We start from the raw sequence: 26,092 nt of genomic DNA, 5'->3' as shown, positions 1-26,092 counted from the left end.
ACATGTTGGAGACGTTTGTTTTCAGCAAGCGGACACGCGGACGGTGAAACTACCGGTGCAAGCTTCATTTTTTTGGGGGGGGGGGGGGGTTCTTTTATATATCGGCCCGAATCTCATAAACCAGAACTCCAGCTGAGGATTCTCCACCAGCTGTCCCCCGCGAGAACTCTGTCACCTTTGACCTTGAACCCCCCCCCCCCCCCCCCTCCCCAAAAAAATCAGCTGACAAGTGGAAACGCTGCCCGAGGAAAAGCTGGAAGGAAACGTGGACCTCTCAACCACGTCGCATGGTCTTCCTCGTGTGGATTGAAGGACCCACGGCCGAGGAACCAGAGCTTCATGGAACAATCAGGAGGACCGACAGACGATTAGTGGCAGCTATTCTCATAACGGAGTCCTTCCTTGGAACCATTCTCTCCAAGGCCTTGAAAAATAACTGTTTATCATAATGAAAACAATACAACCAATGTGTCACGGATGTCAAGTGTCCTTCCTTCAGACTTGAGCCACTTCATTTGTTCAGTTCTGTGAGATTTTGCATTGAGAATAAATAAAAAAACCTGCCTGGAAGTTGCTCAGCCTCGAACCCGCGAACGCATCGGTCGGGTCGACCCTGAGCTCTGAATCACCTCTTTTCTGTCACGTTTATATGAAATTAAGATGATTACACGAGTCTGCAGACGGGACACAGACGGACTCCGATCCTCTCACTTAGCCAGCAGTCAGTCAGACGAGTCATCAATCAAGTTCCCTGTGTTGAGAACATCTCCATTTTTGGCAAGTGGTCACACTGTGTACACACACACACACACACACACACACACACATTAGTGCATACAGCTCCACCGACCAGCTGACTGGCAGGAATGCAGCAGACATTTGTCTCGCAGCCGCAGCGCACAGACAGATTCGATCACCATGTTAAACGACCGCTGAACATCTCGACTTGCTCCGACCTGATATGACTTGATAGATGACGCTCAGGGTGTGTGTGTGTGTGTGTGGGGGGGGGGGACCACAATAAGTAAAAAGACAAAAGAGTGGCCGGACAGCGCCACAAATATCTGCTCAGCATACACCCACACGCGCCATGAGCCGTCCCGGGAGGCATCGCTCGGATTCTTGGGGCTGAATTTGCATCACAAATGTCTTGGATGGGGAGTGTGTGCATATAGTGAATAAATAAAACACTTTCCTTCCCCCATTCATCCATGCCTGACACCCATCCATCCACTCTGGTTTAATAGGCAGCAGCAGCCGACGGTGTGTCTGTGTGTGTGTGTGTGTTTGTTTCTCCAGCTCTGCCTCAGAACCACAAAGATCGACCCAAAACCCGACCCGTCCTTGGAGGCGGTGAGAGGGGGATGGGGGGGGCCCTCTGGGAGTTCACCTTTGAGCATCAATCCACAAACTCTCCATTGCTCCTGCTTCACTTTTCTTTTTCTTTTCTCCCCCCCCCACCCCCCTTGCCAAACCTTGGTTATATGAATTAAGACGGGAGATTGATGGCACCGTGAAGTGCTGATCAGCCCAACACACAAACACAGATATATGACGTCTCACAGTCTGACACAGGTCCAAAGCAGACATGCCACCGAACTCCAAACCAAACAGAGCACCGGAGCACATGTCAGTCCTTATTGATCCTGTGAACAAAGTTCAACAGCACAATTGATCAGCATCAATGATTTGCGAAATCATGAACCAGAAAAATGTCACACAGTGAAAACGTGGCATGTTGCAGCAGCAAGCCTCCTACGGGGGAGGCAGAGGAAGCACATGCACGGAGAACTTCATTCACTATGCATTAACTGTGGCATTGCAAGCCTTTATGGGAGTATTGAAGTGATGTTCATCCCGGGGACTGACACCGGGGGGGGGGGGTCCGGGTGAAGAAAGCGAGATGCGTTGCGCGACGTCTAAATGATGCAGAGACAGTTAGGAGGACTAGAAACTGCACCAAGCGAGCCCAGTTCATAAATCAGTCCTCTGCTTATGGGGGGACTACGTTACAATGATGGCGCATCGGTTCATATTCAAGGTTCAATAAGAAACGGCAGGATCATCATGAGCATCACAGATTCAGAAGAAAAAGTGGCTCGTGTTTTTTTTTTTTATCTGATAATAAAAAAATTTTAAAAGGAGGTTAAACACGCGCAGGGGGAGTTTTGGAGAGCTTTTTACGCAGTAGCCCGACCCGCTCCTGCGGGCTGCCGAAGCCCACGGCTCGGGCTACTGCAGGTGTGACTCTCGGTGCGACGATTCCAAACGGCGTCGGCGCGGATATGAAGTTGTGTTAAGTTTGTGACAGTGCCGGAGAGCTACCGACACGGGGTGTTTTTAAAAAAAATGGTCCGTTCGTTACCATTACGCACACATGTACAGCGAATTCTCCGGCAGCAATGTGGAGGTGTTCGGACCCTCACTTGGATCCCCGACAGGGAGAACCGGGTGCAGAGAGACGCGACTCACCTGACTGTGCTGCACTCGATCGGATCACCAGCAAAGTGACGAGGAGGCACGCGAGGAACTTCATCTTCGAAAACGGTGCTGCTTGTCTTGTTAACTCCCGTGACTCACATGTCCAATCGAGATATCCTCATGTTTGTCTTACGCACAGAAATAAATAACCACCAAAAAAAAAAAAAAGAAAAAAAAAGAAAAAAAAAAAGAAGCAAGGCAAAAACAAACAAAAAAACAAACTAACACGTCGGAGTCTTCTTTGGCTTCTTGGACCGCTGACACGGTGTCCGTGCGCACCCTCGACCGGCGCCGTGGAGAGCTTTTACGCACCGCGTTATTTGTTGTGTTTGTTTATCAGTTCCCAGGCCAGTGTTTAGGTCGGTTTCCACCGCGGATACTCAGAGCCATTCACTCCTCACGCTGCCATAGCGCCGGTGGCTGGGTGGGTGGGGGGGTGGGGGGGGGGGGGAGTGAGCGTGCTGGGATCGAGTGTGCGTGTGTGTGTGTTAGGGGGTGAGAGGGAGGGGGTATCTGCACACGCCCCTCGCAGTGATCGACACCTCTTCCAGCCTATTAAATCTGCTATCCGAAAAGATTAGAAGCGTTTTTTCTTCTTCTTCTTTTTAGGAGAAGTCCGCCCACCTCACTTATCGCCTCTTCTGATTGGCTGTCCGGCGTCATCGCTGCTGTCAACACACCGGCCAGGAGCTCATAAACACAAATGACTACCTGCTGTGTCTTTTGCCCCAATTATTAGTTTGATCACATAATGATCATAATTGAAAGTCATATTTCATTAGTTGCTTTTCGAGCTTATTGGTTACCATTGCAGATAATATACTGTATATATCATGTCTTTAAAGATAAGGATCACAAGTTCCAGTTACCTTCAGGGCACAGTTTTTCTAGATTAGGTTACAACTATATAAATACATAATTCGTGCTGGTATATTGAACGTAGACGTTTAGCATGTAAAGCTTAATCTCGGGCATAAACGGGCTCTATTACCAAGTGACTCCACAACTTTAGGCAGCAAGGACTCCTCCAGAAATCAATCCGCCAAAGAGAGGCTCCATCCAGTGTCCTCTGCTGCTCTCTAGTGGAACTTAGAGAGAATTACTCGATTGTGACATTTCATAAGGTATTTTTCCAAAACACTGTGCTCGTGACACTAATGCCACAACTAGTTATCATCAACATGTGTCAAATAATGAACAACCACCCTGTCATCTCTTTGGCAAATGCTTGCTGTGCCACTTTCTCTCACTAATTGAGAAGGTTCAAGGAAACATGCAATCACTACTTTAGAGGAGCACAAGTTCCCTCCCAGTCTCATCTCATATAAGCTTGTAAACTAATGCTGCAATGTGTAAAATCCTCTTTAGTAGCAACACGCAGTGACCAGAGACACATCTATTAGTTGTTAAACTGAGAAGTTTCTTATAGCCACAAATCACATGCCTTAATGGGAGCTGTGGGACCAGTCTCACACCAGCACAGACAGCAGCCACACTGGGTGGCAGCACAACGCCGAGCAGCCTGGAGAATACTAATGAACGTCAGTCACTCTGTGACTCCTGTGCAAGAAAAGAAAAGGAAAAAGGAAATTTGCAGATAAAACATTCAATTACTGACATTTGTGAGCTGCAGGAGATGTGAGCAGCTACGAGGGTGACATGGAAATGGCGGTTGTGTCTCTGTAATGGTGCACAGAGGCTTTTGATTGGAGGCCTGCAAGCCATTACGAATGATAAATAAGTGATGGGGGGGAACTTGATGAGTGTAACGATGTGTTATCTCACAGCAGGCCTCCGCAGGGATGACGGAGCGAATTAGAGCGAGTGGCATTCAATTCGTGTGGTATTAATTGTGATAATTCTGTATTCAAAGGCCTATTCTGTCATCTTCAGTTCTAAATGAAGCGATACAAAAATTAAAAAAATAATGTAGCATTCCTTCAGGGACTCTTTCTTTTTTTATTGTTATTACTTGTGTCATTTATCCTGCCACGTTTATACATTATGTATATTTGTTTGACAAAATAAATGAGAGAAGAAGCCTGAAAATAGTTTTATAGTAAATAGTAATACTGACACAAATGATGTGTCGTATAGCTTTGCTATGTGTGTAACACTATAAACCAGAGGCTGCGTGACCCCTGGGTTCATCATGACTGGCATATTTATTTTTGGGTGTCTGACTTGTTGCGCGCGGCTCCACGCGGGATCAGATGACACGCGCGGAGGGGGGGGGGGGGGGGGGGGGGGGGGGGGGGGAGGCTGCCTGCCACCGCGCGGTAGGTCGAGGGGGCTTTTACGCGCAGTTGGCGTTTCATTTTACTGTAACGTTGTTGTGTGTGTGTGTGTGTGTGTGTGTGCGTGTGTCTCACAGTGTCTGTGACACATGGAGGAAGAAGGAAACAGCTGCAGTTGACCCCCCCCCCCCCCCCCCTCCCCCCTCCTAAGCAGGGAGCAGAGTGCGCACAACCTCCCGGAGGAGTTCGGCATGGCTCCGGAGAGCGCGTCGCTCCTGCGCGCGGGGCTCGTGTTGTTGGTGGCAGGTTAGTGGGAAGAACTTCGAAGTGGCTCACGCGCAAATGTATTCATTTTCCACGGGACATTGTTTTCCATTTTCCACGGGACATTGTTTTTGGTAGCTTTCTTTTAAATAATACCAGCATATATCGTTTTGACTGATGTCTGCATGCTGTACTAAGTATTAAACATAAGTAGCTCGTATTTTAGAGATGATGGAGCCCTGATGATAGATTGTCTATACAAGTTTAATCCCTACCTTTACATTGTATGTGAGACGGGGGTGACAAAGAACGTAGAAATATCACACTGTATAACATTTTTGTTTTCAAAAGTTTCTACATCTTCAAAACGTAGAAAAATGTCTATATGACTGTCATACTTTTCATGATATTATGCGGTTACTAGTACGCATGCTGTATATCTAGTGTGCATGTTGTATGTAAAGTTATACCGCCGTACAGTGAAGTACAAGTACATCATAATTGTACTTAATTAAAGTTCTTGAGCAGATGTGCCGTGGAGAAACATATCCATAACACCTCCCGAGGAGTATAACTCGAGATGATGTGTCTGATTGAGGGCGACATGAGGACTCAGCAGCTGGCCAAACACGAGAGACGGATGGACACTCATCATATTCATGAGCATCTTCATCTTCTTCGTCTTCTTTCTTTTTTTTTTTAAACCCATAAATATTGAGATCGTGGAATGGCGGGCAGAATTCATGATTTCCGTTTAGACTGACGGGCGATACCCAGAATATAGAAAACCCACACTTGAGGGCAGTGAAATCCTCCAGCGCGGGCGGCGGTCGTGGTTTGGCCTTGAGTCCCCCCCCCCCCCCCCCCCCCCCCCCCCCCCCCCCTCCCCCCCCGGTTAGCGGCCGAGTGAGGCCGACAGGTGAGGCGTAACATCCTTATCGCTAATAGGCATTCGACCGCTTTGCTAAATGGGTTTTTTTGTGTGTGCATGCGTTTGACGCCTCTTCTCTGAAGAAGGTGTGTTTAGCGTCCCTTTCCGAGAGAAAACCCCCCCGTGTCAACACATTCAGTCTCCCCGTGAGTGTTTCCAGAGCCTTTTTTTGTCGCGGAGAGCCGTCGGAGAACCGAGTCCAACACAATGGAGGCGCGCCGCATGGCTCTTATCAGGCCGCCGCAGACTGAGAGCCGCCATGTTTTTCTCTCCGTCGTGACAAACCAAAAACCTGTTTGTTCCACGCCGGTTCTTTTCCCCGCCAGCTTAAGCTCCCAGCGTAGCGAAGTATGTCTCCGAAGTAAACACAAAAAGGGGATTGGGTCTTAATACAGAGGGAGGGGGAGGGGGGGGGTCCGACAGGGATACCCCGATGCTAGGACCTCGTAGCGTCGCACGAACATATTCCTAACGGCGTCCCGTTTGATTTCTTTCTCCCCCCCCCCCCCCCCCTGTGCGTCAGCTCAAGTCCTTCCGTCGGCGTGCGGCTGCAACGGGGGCTTCTACGAGCGGACGATCAACGATCTGTGCGCGGCCAAGTTCAAGTTCGACATGGGCGGGCTGGACCGAGGCCTGTGGTGCAGCTGGCCGGACACCACGGAGTGAGTTCCCCCTGCCGGAGAGAGAGAGAGAGAGAGAAGGCAAAGAAAAGAGAGCGCTGGTTTCGTTTTCACGCGGTTTAGTCGGAGATAATGGCTTCATGGATTTGATTTATGGCTTCCGGGAACAGTTGGATTTGGTGGAAAGGGTTGTATTTTTTATTTTTTTTAAGGTATATTGCTCTCAAAGAATGAGGATTCTTCTATCAGGAAACACACACCCACAGTGTTCAAATGTAATATGATATACTAATAATACGCAAGCATGTAAGTCCAGGGTAGCTGTCTTTCATTATGGTAACACGGGCATCTTCGGAGCTCAATGATATGGATGCAGCTCATATCATCACATCAAATGTAAGCTTTTCTCCTGAGAGGACTTGTTTGCCTTAAGCCGCCCTCAATATGTTGCCGTGACTTTAGTTCATCCTCTGATCCGGATGAACGACAACCTCGACCTCCTATATATGTGTATATATATATATATATATATATATATATATATATATACATATATATATATATATGAGGCCGAAAAGGGGATGGGAGGCCCACAGGAGAAGCTGCTGTCAAAACTGTGATTTCCCTCCTGGCTCACTGTCCTCTCTTGGTCCAGCACATAATTAGTGTGTGTGTGTGTGTGTGTGTGTGTGTTGTTTGACATCATCGCTGATGTCCTTTTGAAAAAAAGCATACGACAAAAAGGAAATTAGTAATAGACAAACAAGTCTTGTGTGTGGGTGCAGGGTCAATTTGTAATTTCCGAAGGATTTAGATCCATTGCATTGTTTCAGGAGGTTTCTCAGAGATCCACATTAAGGATTTTATAATCATCTCCAAGATTAATACAATCTTCAATCAAAGAATTTAGAAGTCACCTAAACTGTTGTTGGGATGTTGGCAATGTTTGTTTATATTCACTCCATAACGTGTTAGTTTTAAAACTTTTAAAAAACTTTAAAAAAAAAAAAGACCTTATTGTAAGACTACAACCTTTTGGCTTGTGGCCTTCATCGGGGTCAAAAAGCTTTTTCCCCAAAATGATTCTGTTTTACGAGCAAGATGGCGCCATTAACACAGCGTACATCCCAGAGCTATAAAAAACAAACCCTCTCCTGACATGCGTCTTATTTTTTAGTCCAAAACAATTTCCCCGAGTGGCAGCTCAACACACATCTTTCCGAGGCCGGTTCTAAAGAATTAGTGCTCCGCCGGGTTCTGCAAAGCTGAGCTGTGGCTCCGCTGCGTTCTGGCTGATGATGGATGCAACTGTCATTTCGGACGGCGGATGTATTTTCTTTTTTTTTTAAAGTGATCCCCGTGTTGGTTTGCCCTGATAATAAAAAATAAAAAAAAACAATAAAGCGAAACGACAAACTGAACAATAAATTGCACCCATCAGAAAAAAAACACGGTAAAGTTGAGTGGACTTTTTCCTGAAAGGGACTCCTTGCCCACTCGGCATCCGTGCGATGCTCTCCTGGGGGGGGGGGGGGCGGGGGGGTGCTACCCCGCCGGTATGCGTCTCCATTTCCTCCACCCGCCCTCCACCGGTTATATTTAGCGGCGTTGAGGCCGACTGCTAATTCTAGACACTCCTTTAGCCTTTTTTCTCTCCGACCGACAGGAGTCCCTCCTCGGGTTTCACTCTGAAAGGACGTTTCAAAGGCAAACCCAGAGACTAATTATACCTGAAGAGTGTGTTTACTAAAGTTCTGTCACTAGGGAGCCATCTGGAGGAGCCACTTTAAGATCATCGTTGAAATACGTCTTCTAGCACAAGCTGCACATTCCAATGCTCTTACTAGCGTACGCTGTAGTAGGACAATATTTAGTCTACGTTATATGCGGTGTGCCAAAAATACCAAAAATACCAGGATGTCCTGCTGCATCGGGTCGCATTTTGCACATGCGTCGGTACTGACTGTGTGTTGTCGGCCTCTGCAGGATCTACGAGGAGCTAACGAACTGCACCTACCAGTTGGCCCTGAAGGTGGACTGCTTCTGGCCCAATCAGATAGTGGACCGCTTCTTCGTGCAGATCCACCGGATCTACTTCCACGACTGCGCTCTGACCGGCCGGCTCCTCCACGACCCGCCGATCGGCATCCTCGCCCCGTTCATCGCCGTGCCGGTGCTGGTCACGCTGCTCGTGACTGCCCTGGTGGTGTGGAGGAGTAAACGCACAGAGGGGGTGTTGTAGGGACTTGTTGGGGGCTCACATCTTGTACACGTGGGACTCGTGTGGACTCAACCATGGAGCACGGGGTAAAAGATGGGGAGGTGATCTGCTATTTGATTGTTGTCTTGCATTTGTGTAAATACCACGTTGGTATGAATAGATGATGGAAAAACAGCCGACTTTAATACCACAATATGTTATAAATGCTCTATTTGGTCAGAAATAGAGAGTGTTCAAGTTTGGGAGAAGTAGTGAAGGTGTTTGGGATTCAAGGGAATTGGAGGCCACGAGTGTTAATTACCATCTGTTGTCATGGCCCGAAACAATCTGCAAGCATGCAAATTCATAACTGAAGGTAAGGAGGACACTCGGGGAGCGACCAACGACCTGGATAAACGATTGTTTATACATTTGATTAGAGAAGAAAGGAGCAGAAAACTGATTTTGATTAAAGAAGAGGAGGTTTGGGACAAAGAAGTCAAACACGATGATGACTTGTTCATATTCAACGCATCTGCACTGCAAGCATTCAGTCTCCTTTTGATTTATCTCACCCTGGTCCTGAAATAGTACGTTCCCATAAAGAAGAGTGCACGTTTAGGACTGTACACGAGGCTCAAAGTGGACTTTCATCTTCCACTGAGCGACAGGGCTCCATCTAGTGTTCACATGTGCCAATATCCGTAGGCCTGGGGTTGATTTACATTACACAGTTGTGTCCAAATATCTTTGTATCAAAAATAAAAATTGTCCAACTTTTTTTTATTTTTTTTATTTCAAGTGATTTACAAGTCAAGAGGAGGAGGAGAAACAGACACCCGGCACACTAGGGTGTAATTGTTTTTGCAGGATTCAGTCAGAGTGGCTTGCGGGCCAGCCAGTAGAAATACTTGACAACCATCGTGACCTCTGGGTCAGGAGACGACGCCTTCATGGCAGACGTCAACCTGTTGAGACAGAGCGCTTTAATAGGAAAGACAAGACAAAACAGAAGAAAAACTGTGTGTAGAAATTAAATACAACGTCTCAGCCCTTCCATATATTTTGCTTGCTCGGCTTTCCTGTCCTGCAGGTGGGGAATTAATGATTAATGGTGGCTATACTATCAAAGCAGTTAAGCTTAGTTGAGCAACGTATTGACGTTTCTGAGCGTGATATATTCATTTAGGTGGAGATTAAGAGATCAACGGTCAGTGGCAGCCAGGTGGAGGTGAGGTCAGAGCCCGAAGTTAAAGATTAGCCTTGTGGATGAGGTGGAGATTAATATCTTACTTGTTCCTTGTGTCAGTGGACAGACGTTCAGCCTCAACAGGATCCCTTTGCAGCAGTTCCTGGAAGCTGGAGTAGGTCTCCACCATGCCGATGTATCCGCTCAGTGGCAAGATCCTCTTTATCTTCAGACACTCATTCCTGGACACAAAAGAAGGAACGATTTGGGAGATCGAGGCTGAATAGTGTTCCAGAAACACTCTCCTCTCCCTCGACTATATACCGAGATGCCCCCGAGCAAGACGCTTGACCCCCGACGGCTCAAGTTTAAGCTGCTCTGTGCCAGTGAACTCCCCGACGTCAGAGTGTGTGCATCTCTGACTTAATATGAGTTTGTTCATAGCATTTACGCTCCACTACTTTAAGACATGTAAGATAAGTACACTGCAACACTCACCACTCTTTGTCAGGGTACGAGCAGGAGTCAAACAATGCTGAGTAGAGGTCCACACTGCTCGTTCCCAGACAGGGATTTCGGAAGGGACGCAGGGCATCGTGAAACTATTCAGAAAAATAAAAAGCATCATTACCAGCTATCCTTGCATCGGCCAATGGAATTTCAAAAAATAGTGGGCAGAGTTGTGCCTTGCCAACAATTGTCTTTTCATTTTAATGGACAGGATCTCCTGTCAGAGCCCGGCGGGGAGGAGAGTGTCCAGTTTGGGGACTTAAGAATAGCGTTTCAGCTCTCTTTCGGGAGATGTGGTTCTGTCGGCTCTATCTGACTGTGACCTTCAGCTCGCGCTGGGTCTGTTCACAGCCGAGGGTGAAGGCGGTACCTCTGAGTCTGAGGGCCCGTTTCTCTACCGGAAAAAAACCCAGTTGATTGCGTCCTACGGGTTGACTAGAGTCACTGCCATCCAAGCGACGGGAATTCAAGCATCTTGGGGGGTCTTGTCAACGAGCTTTGGGTAGTAGTCGAAATAATTCCATTGCGGACACGAGTGGCCGAAATGAGTTTCCGTAGCATTAGGCTGAGGAGCACAGACATACCCGGGTGATCGGGTATGGTAGTTCGGGCATCTGATCAGGAAAGTCCAACTAGCGAAAGGCCCCCGGGGTAAACCCAGAACATGCTGGAGAAATGATATCTCTCTGCCCTAGGAGTACCTCAGGGTCCCCCGGTGAGAATACCCTGCGTAGCCTTCTGCCCCACAGAGAGAGAATGGATTGAATGGTTGGATTCTGACACGTTTACCATATATTTATACAAGAATAAAGCTTTTAGATGTGGGATGAACCTCTTTGCAGATGTCGTTGAGTGTCGTGTTGGAGACGTCCCCGTACTCCAGCTCTATGTTCATAGAGTAGCTCAGCAGAGCCAGGCAGCCTCCAGGCCTCAGCACCCTGTCAGCTTCCAGGAGGAACTTCTCCCGGTCGAACCAGTGAGCCGCCGTTACGGCCATCACAAGGTCCACCTCACCAGAAGCAAACGGTAGCTTCTCCGCTGGACACTCCCTTGGGTCAGAAGAAGGAAAGAAATAGTGGGGGTCAAATAGTGGAGGTCAATTAGTGGAGGTCAATTAGTGGAGGTCAATTAGTGGAGTTGGCCATGTTGCAGACTCCTGAAAACTCAGTTAGGGCCTTTGAAGCAGCTACTGAAAATGGTCCTCGTCCTTGCACTGAAGTGAGCACAATGATAAGGCAGCCTGGTGGTTAATGATCATTATAAAAGGACATCTATAACACCATCAATTAAATATACATTTCAAAGCTCCGACGACAATGTGTATACACTTTACGAAACCTGAAGCTTTTTGGCCAGAAGATGTGGGAAATGTTTATCACTATATCTTCAAAAGGTTTGAGTTTTGTAACAGAAACTCTCCGTTTACTCACATTATTGATACAGTTGGAAAAGTGCACCAATACAAACAACAAACTGTTTAAATGACCTGTTGTTAATGCACCCCGAAGGGCATTTTGAACGACTTGAATCGCCTTTGTCCCTAACTCACCTGTATGAAACATTTGGAGGGTTTTCATTGGTCAGAGCCATCTCCAGCTGAGCGGGGCTGACGTCTGTTCCAACAATCTTGGTGAAGTACGGAGCCAAAAGGACCGTCCCTTGCCCCGACCCACAGCCCACATCCACAGCCAGATTGCACTGGTTTGGTTCCTAAAAGCAATGCAGTCACACCTATAAACCGGTTTGTTTGCTTCTGACTCTTTGAAATGATTCTGCAGCTCTTCTAGCACGATGCCATTCATGTCAGTTATTTAAAACATGCAACAGGACCCTCTTTTACGAGCATGAATAGTTTCGAATTCAACACACATTTCAAATGACCCTGAACCCTCCATTATGTGGTGTACATCTCTGTAATGAGTTGGCTTTCTTCTCGGTTGACACGAGGCCACAGGACGCTTCTCCAGCATGTATCTGGCACTTAAGGCTGTAGATAGATTTGTTTCAAAGTATCTCATATTCAGAGGTATTGCATGGGCATCATGAAACAGCATGTGAACATAAAGAAACACACTTCACCTTGTTCTTCATGTAGCTCATAACCGTGCTGATCAATTCATCAGGGGTCACTCTGTACTGCAGGTATGCGGCTGCATGGTCTCTACCCTCAAAGAGGCGTACGCTCATGTTTCTGTGTAAAGAGCTCCTGGTTGTCGAAGCGGCGGACTGGAACTGCGCTTCTCCTTCTCTTTACAACAAGTTAACCATTAACTCCCTGGATGAAGGTGACCCGCCCTCACGAGCTGCAGCCCGGAAAGCATGCCGGAAGGCATAATTCACACTGCATTGCGTTGGATTAATGATAAAAGTATAGTATGTCCAGTTTGATATTAAAAAGGTACGGTGTTATATATCATATATACATAATATACATAACAATGATTTCATTTGTGTAGAATTACATGAAAATAGGAATAATTAGCATGATCTGTGTGCATGCTGCAACCTCACAATCCTACACACTAAGTGTATTAATTCATTTGAATGCTTTAAGTACTTCTCAGCAACATTATTGTTTCCTTGGCCACACTTTTGGAGTTGTTTATATTTATGATCTACGTCTTTGTTTATATATATATGATCTGTATCCTTTTGCTTATCTAACTGTGAGGATACGAGTTGATTAATGGCTTTAGATATCTGTACCAATATCTAAAACTGGAGCCATGTGTGCTGCTTTCAAGAGACCACATCTGGAGCTGTGACTTCAACATAAAGAAGAAGCAACAAAAAAAACTAAAGTATGTTTTTTAAACCACGTGACGTGCTGCAGCAGAGTTTTTTAATATCACCAAAAGAAATCCTGTGATTCTCCGGCTCCAGATTTCTGCTCATGCACTTGGTTCCGAGCAGCAGCAGATGGCAGTACGTGCACATACATCATCATAAATGTGTTGGGAAGGACAGTGGGGGAATGCTGTAATTCCTCATCGTCCTGATCACCTTATTTAATCTGCAATATCATTGTTTCTTTGGCGTACCGATGTTTCATCTGGGGGAAAAAAATATACTCTGTATCGAAAACTTGTCTGTTTCTATCAGCACTCTGACCTCACCCTTTTGTCCTCAGGTATATTAAGAAATAATTTAAGATGGTATTATCCCCCCCCCCAAAAAAAAACGTCCTCAATCCGCTCGGGGCTGCTGGTCTTGTCCCTGTAATCTTTCTTCCCAATCAACAACATTGATCCTTCCCGTTCAACTGATCAATATTCATTGTCAGATATGATTTGCAATTGGGCTTGTGTGAACAAAGGGGGGAAGGGAAGGGAAGGGGGGGAGGGGGGCCCTGCCGTGTGTCCTCCAATCAATCGTCTTGGATCAAAACCTTCACGCCGCCGACCTCTGCGGCCGCGTGCTCGGCCGACACGACGTCCTCCGCGCACGCGGCGCGACTACCCAGACTTTACCGGCCAGTCGTCACCGGCCAGTCGTATCCCAGTGTCCCCACAGGAAGCCATTAAAAGCACAAAGTCAATGGACTCAGACAAGCGGCCTCGTGTATTGCTTTAATATCCGCAGGCGCTCCCGACACCGTGCGAAAAGAGAGAGCTGTGGGAGCGCTTCCGCCGACTGTGACGAGCGGCGTTGCTAACGCCGCGTGGGGAATTCTCCTGAAAGGCAATCACACAGGTAATCCACACGAGGAAAGGGAAATATGAGCAATATATTGCGTTTTAAACCGGGTTGGTTTCATGTGAAGTTCTTGATTCGGGGTATTTTTTTTTTTTTTTTTTTATCCCGAAACTGGTTGAAGAAGATTTCTGAGTCTGGGATTGAAAAAAAAAAAAAAAAAATGTAAGAAGGGGCTATTTTATGCAGTTTATATCTTGAAGATGCATTTCAGCCACACGCCGGTAAATACCTGAGCGTTGGATTTCTTCTCTCCTCTGTCAGTGTGAGTGCAGACACATGCTGGGAAGGGGGATGGATAGAATAAAACCCCGCTACCCCGCGGAAATCTCAGCAGGCAAAAGCAGATTGCAGCTGTTGGATAACAAAAAAAATGTGATTTTAGAAAATAGTCTTGTTGCCGCATTGAGAGACATACGTAGTTTTTTTGGTGGGGGGCGGGGGAATAGTTTTTTTTAAAACACACCTTTCTTTTTATCAAGGTAGAAAAACCTTTAAATGGAAGAAAAAAAAGAAACAAAAACCGTGCACTCAAACTTACTGAAGGAATCACAAATAGCTGGTGTAACCCAATCCCCCCCCCCCCCCCCCTCCCCACACACACACACACACACACACACACACACACACACACACACACACACACACACACACACACACACACACACATTTTTTATCTTCTTCTTTCCGTTATGAAATCAACTCGGCAATCTTTTTGAGGAGGAAAGGTAAATCCTCCCCGTCTTTTTCTTCTTTTTTTTTATCGTGCCACTGTGCATTGTGCCAAACAAGCGTTTGCAATCTCCGGGTTTCGGATATGAAGATCTTAAATCTTTACCCATTAAAACTTCACTTGAGACACTCTGGGTTTTTCTTTCTCTCTCTCCAGTTTGAAAAGAACAAATATGGAGGAGATCTGAGTGACTCTATAGCCGAGATGCTCGCTCTGAGATACACTCGCAGGGCTAATCCCACTCTCCGAGGAGAGAGGTAGGTATTGGCTTTGATGATAGAAATGGATTAAACAGATTACATTAAAGGCCAGTCTAATTGAACCAATCTATCCTGATTCTGCCGCTGTAAGATAAATGATGAGAGGGCCAGATAGTATATATATATAGGTCGAGTGTTCGTGCGTTGGGTCTGTAGACATGTGCAGGCGCCAATGCTTCTTATAGACAAAGGTCCATATCAAAGAATGTGTGAAGTGAGGAAAACAAAGAGATTCTGCTGCTATTTCATATCCTGTCTGCCAGGAAGTCAAATATAATTTCACTATGTCTGTATTTGGCCCGTATTATCACTCGTTATTAAAATAGCTGTCATTTAACACTCCCTTATTTGCCCTGCCCTCGTATTCAAGGTAAGATATGCCCCCCCTCCCCCCTGTCAAATCCTCCACGTCAGAGCTTCAGTGCAAATAGATGTCAAGGTCTGCACAATGTATTGTTGGCACAAGGAGTAAAGGTTGCGTAACCACAGGGTCTCAATCAAGCCTCTGCCAGTCGGGTGTTCACGATTCGAGTGGATTTAAATGCGTGCTTGGTTATGGGTAATGTTATTTATAGTTAATGGCCTGAAACGTGTCAAAACCATGCAGCGCCCTCCAAGTGCTGCTAATGCACACAAATGAATGCCATTAGTTTAAGTGAGGAATATTAGTGCTTTCAAGGAATGCCGTCTTAAAGGATTAACATTCAAAGGCATCTCGTTCAAGGAGAACGCTAAAAGAAAAAAAGAAAAAAACGTAAAACTAGTCAACTGAACGGTTTCCTGTTGTCAAACACATCTTCTGAAAGCACAAAACAAGTCAATTACCAACCATCTTTGTTTCTCAATGGGAAAGCGTTGAGTCTTTTCTTTGTGTGTGTGTGTGTGTGTGTGTGTGTGTGTGTGTGTACCTGTCCTCCCAGGCAGGGTCGTTATTTGCCGGTGTCCAGTTGAAGTGAGCGTGACGGCGTGACCTTTCCCTCCGACCTTGTTATCAACGGGAACTCGTTAAGGCGGACTGTTTAATTAGCGCCGGGATGACAATCAGGGAGGAGTCGGAGGCCTCGCGGACACGGATCAATGGGCTTCAGGGAGCCTCGGCACTCGGCAACAAGGGGCCTTTGCGAGCGTGCGTGCGCGTGCAGTGTGCCCCACGCATACACGCATACACGCATACATGCATGCAATTATAAAAAGGATGGCCACTTTGGGCCCTTTACCCAGGAAACACGAATATCCCACTTTTAAAAAACTGATAAAACAGACATAACATTGGTTGACGTGCATTCAGCACGCGAGCATATGCACCTGCTCTCGGAAGTGTGTGTGCGTGTGCGTGCGTGTGTGTGTGTGTGTGTGTGCAAATTAGGAGCCAACAGCCGCTGCAGCTGGTGAGATCCAAGTGAAAGTAAGAAGCATCAACAAAAAAAATAAAAAAGAGCTGAACGCTCGGGTCTGTTGATCTATTTTTACTGCAGAGCAGGGGGCAGGGGGGGGGGGGGGGGGGGGGGGGGGAGAGAGAGAGAGATTCCTGCATAATTAATGGCCCTGTAGAGCGGCAGTGGTCTTTTTTTACACCGCTCTCTCTCTCTCTGGGCTTCCAGGTGTCGGTGCTGTCTGTCAAGCAGGCCTCGTAGAGGAGAGCCAGGTGCTCTCACCTGGTTGATCTTCTCTCAGAGCGCAGGACCACCAGCCTCTCCAGCTGCTCGCTCTCTCCCCCTGAACACAAGATCTCGCCTCAAGTTAAATTCATCTCTGAAGCGCTAGGGGAGGGGGGGGGGGTACAGACACATCGCCCCACTTGGAGCCAGGAAACCACTTTTTCTGTCACAATATCCCAATCCACGCCTCACTCTCAAAAATGTACTCTTTGTGTGCAATGTTCTCTCTTATTTACATTTTTTTTCTTCTCTCTTTTCTTTAACCTTTTTTCTTTTTTCTCGCCCGTTGATTTTGGAAAACATCTTTTAATAGGACGCCCAGCCGAGTGATTGGATTTGGTTTGGGAACAGGCGATCGGAGCATTCCCGGAGGGGGTCGGGTTGCTGCCGGGCATCGCAAGGAGAGAGACTAATGAAAGCTTGATGAGGATGCGTCTCTGAATCCAGTAGCATGATTAGGCTTTAATTACAGAGGGCCACCTCGACATATTCCCTATAATTGGAAATACCTAAGCACTTGGCCGCTCATGGCGTGAAACCAAAGAAATCCACGGCTCACAACCCCTCCGCACAGGACAATCCTCATTCTCATTCTCGACTGGGGGGGGGGGGGGGGTTGGGGGGGGGGGGGGGGCTCGTCTTCGTGCGGATTATTCGCTAAATTGTTCTGTGTAATCTTCGCGAAAGGAGTCGAGTGATGGAGTTCGCTCGGGATATTGTGACGGAGGCTTACGACTTGTGGCTTCGCTTCCCAGAATGCTGGCACCGCCACGTTGCCAGATGTGACAATGACACCCCCCCCCCCCCCCCCCCCCTTCTACGCGGCTTGCCAAACGCCTACAAGACACCCACCAGCTTTGGCAGCTCCCCTGGTGAAATCTTCTGTTTCGCACAACCGCATGAAGACACATTTTTAAAGGGGGGGGGGGGGGTCTTATGTTCTGCCGGTTAAGCGAATCGCCGCCTCGCCCTGAAGAATCGGCCTCTCTTTCCTCGCCGTCACACCGGTTGTGCGGCGTTGGCGGAGCCACCGTACGTGAGACAGACACACACATGCAAGGTGTCAATACACAATGAGGTCAAGTACTTCTGAATGGTATATATATGTGTGTGTGTGCATGTGTGGAATACGGATGGATATCACGTGATGTTTTAATCCTATTGTCCTCGCAGATTTACATCGACGCTATCATTTGATGCAGATTAATGGAAACAACAGAGGAGGGGGGGTGGGCATGGTGACTGAGCACGTGTAACCAAGCATTCAACAGCCGTGTTTATCAACTCAGCTTTTCTATTATTCAGATTATTCTGCTCGGGATCCCCGGGTGTAATTAGCCGGATAACAAATCCACCGCTTTTCCACAGCGCGTCTGCTTTGATTCTGTCACATTCACCAGCTGCCAAGTGCTATTAGGAAGGAAGAAAGTGTGTGTTCTCCACTCCTTTTTGGTGTGGCCAGACTTGGTTCAGGGACATGTTACGTTATCATCTCAGAGGTGGACGGAGTCACCGCGGTGTCACCCCATCGGGTCGGTCGTCTGCGGCCCTGAAGCCCCCTAAATTCGTCATTTTGGGCCGTCGCCATCTTTTTTTGCAACCAGAAACTGTCACGCGAGGGTTAAAACCTCACTTTCAAGAACTGAAAAGGGTCCACGTTGTAGGACGAGGACACGGGACGTCGCCGTGGAAACGACCCGTCAACCCCGCAGGTTAGATGACTTAAAGTGACCCCCAGCAGGCGGAAAATAGAAGCATGCATGATGCTGCATTTTGGAATACGTGCGCTAACCTCCGTGTGCACGTTCCCCCTCTCTGCCGAAACACATTAGCGCCATCTTATTCGGCTTGTGAGCTCGCACGCCGATCGCAGTGCGCTCACGGGACGCCGCGACCTTTACTGAAAAATGACTTCCCATCGTTTCTAATTTCATAACGTGTCTCTGGGATTGACGTAGTAGGTGCAGTTGGGTAGATAATGTGGGGCTGCCTGTAATTACAGATAAAAGAACATTAAGTTGGACGGATACATGTAAGCTTCTTGATGAGGGTGCCCATTTCAATTAGGGAGCATTAAATGAAACAAAAAAAAACCTTATGGGAGTTTCTCCCCGCCAGACCCAAAGAGAATTAATACACTGCATAGGGCCATTTACCAGGGAGTAATTACTCCCTAATTAGCCATTAGTTATTCGATTACCCTTTTATCAGCTAGTCATGGTCAAAAAGGCAGGAGCGGCGGATAAGTCATCACCTTGGTTGGTAACAGATGTAATTAACATGCCAGGGAGACAACGGGGGAGTGCATTCAAGCAAAGTGAAGGCATTCTGGCCTATTTCCTCCGTTTGATCAGAGGGAGCCATAAATCAGAGGCTTTTTTTGTTTGTTGTTAAATTCATCCAGGGGGGTGGGGTTGCTGCAAATAGCCGAAAAACAGGAGGGAGCTAATTAATTATCCTGCCCACTTTAACCAAGAAGGTTTAAAGTGTAAAAATGGAGCACACCTCTCCACCAGCCGGTGCTTCAGGCTCGTCTGGTCAGTGGGAATGAAAGCAACATGGGGGGGGGGGGGGTGTGTGGATGTTCTCCGGGGCGCTCATTGTTTGCAAACTGAATGGCTCTGCGATGGAGACGGGATAAGAAGGTGAAGCCCGGACCAGCCAAGAACCGCGAAGAACAAGCTGCTTCTACCATTTATTACACGTAATTACATTCTTAAATAAAAACGATTCACCGAACAGTTCCTTGCATAGAGATATTACAATACCAATTTAAAAAAAGGAATTATGAAACAAACCGGTAACAAAAATAAATCTTTCTCATTTTTCCATAATAAAGAACGTCGTCGTACCCCATACATCATAATATACAAATGATAAAATTTGAAAACACTTTGTACAGCGAAAGAAAAGGAGAAAGACAACGGAGGAAAAGAGGTGGGAGGGGGAGGTGGGTGGGGGGGGGGGGGGGGAGAGTCGGACAGGGGACAGAAGTTGAAGGGGATCATATCTGAGAAAATGGAAGGAGGGGGGGAAGGGGGGGGGGGGGGGGGTGAGGGAATGCTGGTAGAAAAAGGGAGTTTGTTTGATTAGAAATTCAGACCCGGTGGAAACAGAGGTGGTGTCACACATAGCAATGCCCCCCCCCCCCCCCCCCCCCCCACCCTCCCCCCCAGCAAAAGCTGCAGTCTGGATCTCTGACTCTCACAAGGTGGCATGAGAAACGGTGAAATACACATTAGAAGGACGGACAGTGTGTGTGTGTGTGTGTGTGTGTGTGTGTGTGTGTGTGTGTGTGTGTGTGTGCGTGTATGTGTGTGTGTGTGTGTGTGTGTGTGAGAGTACGTTCAGGATGTGCATGTGTGTGTGTGCGTGTGTGTGTGTGTGTATGAATCTGTGTGTTCAGGGAGTGTCTGCATGCATGTAGTTTGCTGTGTGTACATTTTGTGCTAAAAAGAAGCAAACAGCTACTATACAGACTTAGTGACCGGTGGTTTTCTCACCGCCCGGGGGCCGTCGTGTGCAGTGTGTGTGTGTGTGTGTGTGTGTGTGTGTGTGTGTGTACAGGCGGACAGAAAACATCAGATATGCAAGTGATCTTTCCAACAAAAAAATTGCAAATAGTGCAAATACAAACAGACAAAGAACACACAGGCACGGCAGAATTGACAATCATTCATTGAGATGACAGCGAACTGAACCGCACATGGAACCACCTTTTCTTCTTCTTCTTTTTTTTATTTCTCCAGAAATAAATCACATTTCACACATTTTTTTGAAATCCCAGTCTTTGAGCTTGAGAAAGTCCCCCCCCCACAAAAAATTTTTTTTTTTAGTTTTTTTTTCGTTTGCAATTGTCCCGCCACTTTGAACATGTCCCGCGGTCTCGGCTACCTTAAAGTCTCAATGACCGTTCAGCGTTTTCAGTCTCTGATTGGTACAGAACATGAACAAAACAATAAATAAATAAATAAATCGACACACTCCGGTTCTGCACATTCCCACACATTCGCAACCATTCAGTCCAAACAGGGAGAGAGCGCCCCCTGTTGGAATACTGAGACACACAAGTAGAGCTGCCATTGATGACGCAGTTATAAGTAACCCGTGGGTTGAACTGCTTATTCTTCATTGTATCTTCCACGTGGAGGGGGGGGGGGGGGGGGGGGGGGGGGGGCTAAGCAGGAGAACCACAAACCTGCTCGGACACCCCCGCCTCAACTGTCACTTCCATTTTTTTATTTTTTATTTTTATTTTTTATCAACGCACACAAACGCAAAAAAAAAAAAAAAAGAACGGTAGCACTGATGTGTGTCGTAGCTGCAACCCGGATGGCCGGTGAGAATGTTTGAGTAATAATAAACCAGCAGGTCAAACCAGTTGCTTTCCATTGTGGCCCCGCCTCCCCCTCCTGTCTGTCACCTCGATGTTCAATAACAACAACAACAACAACAAAAGCGAGCCGGGGGAAGGGCTTATGTGCACGTTTAGACAGAAAAGAGTTCAATATGTATGCGAAGCGGGAGCCGCTACTTCCAGAGCCACAGACAGATCATGTCTGGATATGATTGAGCTGGAATGCATTCACACCCAAAATTGAAATGCGCCTCTGGTATACAGAGTGAAATCAATTTGCTGCCTCGCTCGCCTAAAAAGAAAGAAAGAAAAAAGGGGCAGACTGCTGTGTGCCTTCGCTGCGAGCATCACGAGAAATAAAAGAATAAACACGTCCGCGAGACTCTCCCGACGATCTCCTTTTTTTTCCTTTTTTTTTGTTTTTTACGTGCTCTCGAGTCGACGATCGTCCCCCAAAGAACAAAAAAACGAGACGCTCGGACCCGCCCAAGGACAAATGTTAATTCCTGTTTTCTAGGGAGCGCGTGTGATGCGTCCCCGCGTGGGGGCGTTTCACTGCGCTGCAGTTTCACGAGCTGACGGGGGCAGTTATCATTTGCTGACGGAGCACGCCGTTCCTCCGGAGTACCCGTTTCAGCCAAAAGAAAAAACTGCACTCGATGACCTCCGCCGCGACCAGTGACTAGCGAGTTATTTCCAAGTCGAGCCATTCATATCTGCTGTGAATAAAAAATAAATAAAGAGAGGAATCTACCGCATGGACACGAATGGTCTTTTCATGTACAGACTAACAAAACAGATACATTCACATTGATTTGACACAATTGATTGAATTAGTGTCCTTCCGTGTCCATCAATCTGCATTCAGACACACACACACACACGTGTGGTCAGGAAGTCAGCAGGATGCTCTTGGACATGCATAGGGTCCGATTAGGAGAGCCGGACGCTGCTTTTTCCTTCTTCTTCTGAAATGAAGTCTGAGAGCTGCTAAGGTGGAAGAGTTCTGAGTGGGTGGTGCGAGCAGGACAAATAAAAAAAAACAACCTTCTCAGCCCCGGTGGCTAGTTGGGTGCCAATCACTCTCAAAGGCCAAAGAGATCATTTCAGGCATCAACTGGAGACACTTGTTTTTTTTGGGGCTGCATCCACATTTCCAATGTGTTCTTCGAAATGGTCTTTTTTTTTCAAACTGTCACAACAAAAAAAAGGAGAATCTTTTCTTAGAAACAATATCGCCTTTATCGTACATCGTGACCTTCGTTCGGTGTGCCGTCGCCGTCCGCCCGAGCTGCTTTTTTCGACTTGTGCATGTGGCTGTCCGCGACCTCCGGCGGCACGTGGACGCCACCCGAATGGTCTCCCGGTCCCGAGACAGGTGGGGGGCGCTTTTATTTATTTTTTTTTATTTTTTTTTTTTACAAAAAAACTTTGCAAAGAGTCAATTGCGCAACATTTCCTAGCAACAACTCGTAGGAGGCGAGATGCCGGAGAGGAGGAGCCATCCGGCATCTCTTGAGACGCTCGGTGTCAGATGACATTCTCGGGGATGAACGGCCATTCCCAGAGTAGATTAGTTAGCCTCTTCCTGTGGAAACCCTCAATGGATGATGTTCATAAAGCAAGCTAGTCCTCAGGATGACCCCAATCTGTCTTCACAGCACATCAGTGCAACACACTCCCCCCCCCCCGTCCTCGAGTCTTTGAGAAATTCCAATCTAACGAGTGCCCCCGATGCCATCGGACCAGGAGGATTTACAAATGGATCCGGTTGGCAGACGCGACAAATGTCGGAGGAAAAGTTGACAAATTATTATCCGTCCCGTGGATAAAATGATAAAACCCCTTTGACGATTTGTAAAAAAAGAAAAAAGGCCGTGGCAGGTTCGAGGGAGAGAAAGTCTGCTTTAACCCTGTGAGATGACGCCGCTTAGCTTCCCGTTGGGAAAGGACTGTACGACCGGTCTTTGAACACGGCCGGCGTATTTGGAAGCGGGTTTTTTTTCGATCCGGGGGGGGGGGGGGCGACCACGACAGGGAGCCGCCAACTACGGGGCACGCGGGTGACCCCGAGTCGCTGTGGAGTCACGGACCAACTGGTCGAGCACAGATTGACAGCGTCTCCGTCTGTAGTCAGCGTCCCTGTGTGGCGCCTCCCCCCCCCGCCCTCCTCCTCCTCCGGGCCAGAATGACCAAACCTGGTGTTCCTTTGAGTCCATCCCGCCGTCTCTCTCTCTCTCTCTCTCTTTCTCTCTCTCTCTCACATCCATGGCGTTGTTTCTCTGCAGACGGTTGTTTCTCTCCCTCTCGTTCCTCCACTCCGCCTCCATCCCCTTCTCCCCCGCTGACCTCTCTCAGATGTGCCTCTTCATGTGTAGCGCCAAGTGATCCGACCGCGAGAAACACCTGCAACCAAAGAGAGGCAAACAGAGAACAGCCTGTTAGGTTGTTACCAATGCAGGTGGGGGGGGGGGGAAGGGGAGGGGGGGGGGGGGAGAGTTTGTTTTGTCGAATGAGCTAAATGTTGCTGTTAGCTAGCGAGCGCCGAGCCACTAATGCACACGCAATTAGTATATGTGTAACTAATTAATAATCAGCATTTTCAGCAGCACCCCTAACGACTTCAGCTGCGGCATGAATAACTAGAGAGCCCGAATATGGATGTGGTGAAACGGCGAGGAAGGGGGGAGAGAGAGAGAGAGAGAAACAAAGAAAGAGAGAGAGAGGAAATAAGAAGTAGCATGCGAAACATGTGCCGTAAAAAAAACAACCCTCGTCTGTATTAGCCGAATCGAAGCCTCTCTGGAAGTGCACGCCGGCCTACATTCCTTCCACGAGGGCGTTAACGTTTCTTTGATTGGTTTCAACCCCGATTGCCACACATTGTCAAAGCGCGCGCCTTTCAGCCGGTTGTTTCCGTTTATTCGTAAAGACGGCGCCATCGCGGGAAAGAACCCCAGATCAACAAGCATCTCCGGCTGCACGCCTGCTGAACAAATACTACGGCTGGGCTCCCCAGACGCGTCGCTCCTCACACAGCGGAGCGTTGCTTTTCTTTTAGGTAATTGGGAGCCGCGAGTTCTGGTGATTAGTGTGCGTATAAGACGTATTTGAGACATGCTTTTCAGAGTTTGCCAAAGTGGTTTTTGGGTTTAATACCGTTTTGGAAGCAAACAGAAACAAGACTCTTGGAAAATTGCCCCCCCTCACCCCCCCCCATGCCCTCCCAAATTGCTGCAGGAAATGTGTTTGAAATGAAGGTAAGTGTAGAATATATTGTGTCCATAAAGACGGGTTGTTTGTGCCAAAATGGAGGAAATAAAACTGCAGAATTACGGTTAGATTGACACTTATTTCAATGGGTTGTTGTGAATACTCCTCACACGTAATTTAGTCATCATTCCTTAAATGAAAATAACGTTTAAAATGAGTAAAGACGTGACTTAACCCATGAAAGTCAGACTCCCTCTCGCAGCTCTGCAACTGTTGATTTCTTATGTTCTTTTTGACACCTGTTTCAGATCGTCTCGCCCCCCTGAGACCGAGGCGACTGTCGGAGATGTCGAGATGAATCAGTGTTTGGCCAAGAGGGGGCGAGGGGGGGGGGGGGGGGGGGGGGGGGAGTTACACTGTGATGAGCCGCCCGTCATCTGTCTTACTGTCACACCTGCATGTGTGTCCCCGTTCGCTGGCGTGCACGAGCACATGTGAGATCAATGGACGGCTCAGGAGACGTGCGGGGCTGTGTGTGTGTGTGTGTGTGTGTGTGTGTGTGTGTGTGTGTGTGTGTGTGTGTGTGTGTGTGTGTGTGTGTGTGAGAGACAGATGGTAAAGTATGAGTCACGACTCGGGGGCACGACACCAGCTGGCACACCGTGGGTCTGTCCCCCTCCTCCCCCCTCATCCTCAATCTTCCACCCCGTCTTCTCTGTCTCCCCTGTTTCCCCTCTTTCTTCATCTCAGCAGGGTGTGTGTGTGTGTGTGTGTGTGCGTGTGTGTGTGTGTGTGTGTTGGGCTGGAGGGGTTGGGCGCCATGTGACACATGACAGAGGTGGGCCCGAATTAGGGATGTGCCTGCAGGCTGGTGGTGGTGGGTTCTGCGGCGGGAGGGGAGGTGGAAATCAGGGGCGAGAAGGGAGAGATACTGTATTTACAGTCTGTCCAGCTGACACCTGATTAAGTTGACACTGCCTGGCCTTCTGCTACCACACACACACACGCACACACACACACACACACACACACACACACACACGCATGGATGACCAAGACTCACACTCTCACATACGCAGTCGGGCAAAGTACCGCAGGTGTAGAGTGCTTTCTTTTTGTCCTCTCATAATGAACCTATACATGATTCAAGAGGTCACAGCCATGCACACACACACACACACAGACACACACACACACACACACACACACACACACACACTGCTTAAAACCTCTTTTTTGACATTGGATGTCGTCTTTGTTCATTTTCAGCTTCATGAATACCTAAATACTGTTGCATGTAATGCACATTTGACTTTAAAAAAAAAAAAATATATATATATATATATATTGACAAAACTGCATGCACGTGGCATAATACAAATAAAAAACATTAAATGAAATCATTATTTTCACGGAGAGGACATAAAGTGGCGAAAAGCTCCCATAAAAGCCTAAATTATGAGGCACTTGAGAAAGTGTTTCACACACTAATTGGAAACACCACAGTGTTTTATTTAGTAAAGTAACGTATTGGAGTGAACACGGATGTAGCATATATATTAATAGCGAGACTCAACCCCGCTCGGAGGTGTCGGCGAGGGCCGGATCACAGGCAGAAGGGCGTAATTAAAATAGGAGTAAAGATTTTTGTCAAGCTGATCTTTTTCCATAATGGCCGCTGAATGTTTGATGATTTTGCCACCGGAGCCCTGCGAATTAACATTTTGCCTCGTTTCATAATTAAAC

The 26,092-nt window shown here is 47.5% G+C and overlaps 3 protein-coding genes across 3 annotated transcripts in view; 1 reads left to right on the top strand and 2 right to left on the bottom strand.

Annotated features, from left to right (window-relative positions):
* Positions 1–4,968: 4,968 nt before the first annotated feature.
* On the top strand, positions 4,969–8,775 carry LOC117746017 (receptor activity-modifying protein 1-like). Its single transcript, XM_034554766.1, has 3 exons — positions 4,969–5,024; positions 6,437–6,575; positions 8,520–8,775. The coding sequence occupies exons 1-3, from the start codon at positions 4,970–4,972 to the stop codon at positions 8,773–8,775; spliced, it is 450 nt and encodes a 149-aa protein (XP_034410657.1). The 5' UTR covers position 4,969.
* An 824-nt stretch (positions 8,776–9,599) lies between these two features.
* Positions 9,600–12,645, bottom strand: si:ch211-93g23.2 (uncharacterized protein LOC100005086 homolog). The gene is made up of 6 exons (XM_034554682.1): positions 12,512–12,645; positions 11,982–12,142; positions 11,265–11,481; positions 10,421–10,524; positions 10,027–10,164; positions 9,600–9,701 (listed from the first exon to the last, which is right to left on the bottom strand). Exons 1-6 carry the CDS (start codon positions 12,617–12,619, stop codon positions 9,611–9,613), a joined length of 819 nt encoding a protein of 272 aa, XP_034410573.1. The 5' UTR covers positions 12,620–12,645; the 3' UTR covers positions 9,600–9,610.
* Positions 12,646–21,085: 8,440 nt separating this feature from the next.
* The window catches only part of LOC117744509 (Krueppel-like factor 7), a 30,139-nt gene continuing 25,132 nt past the window's right edge, over positions 21,086–26,092 (bottom strand). Inside the window, exon 4 of the mRNA XM_034552863.1 lies at positions 21,086–23,539. Coding sequence (XP_034408754.1) covers positions 23,488–23,539 — 52 coding nt within the window. The 3' untranslated portion in view covers positions 21,086–23,487. The remainder of the gene's footprint in view (positions 23,540–26,092) is intronic.

Source organism: Cyclopterus lumpus, chromosome 2, assembly GCF_009769545.1.
Source record: "Cyclopterus lumpus isolate fCycLum1 chromosome 2, fCycLum1.pri, whole genome shotgun sequence".
NCBI lineage: Eukaryota > Metazoa > Chordata > Actinopteri > Perciformes > Cyclopteridae > Cyclopterus > Cyclopterus lumpus.
This window is presented reverse-complemented; position numbering and strand designations above follow the sequence as displayed.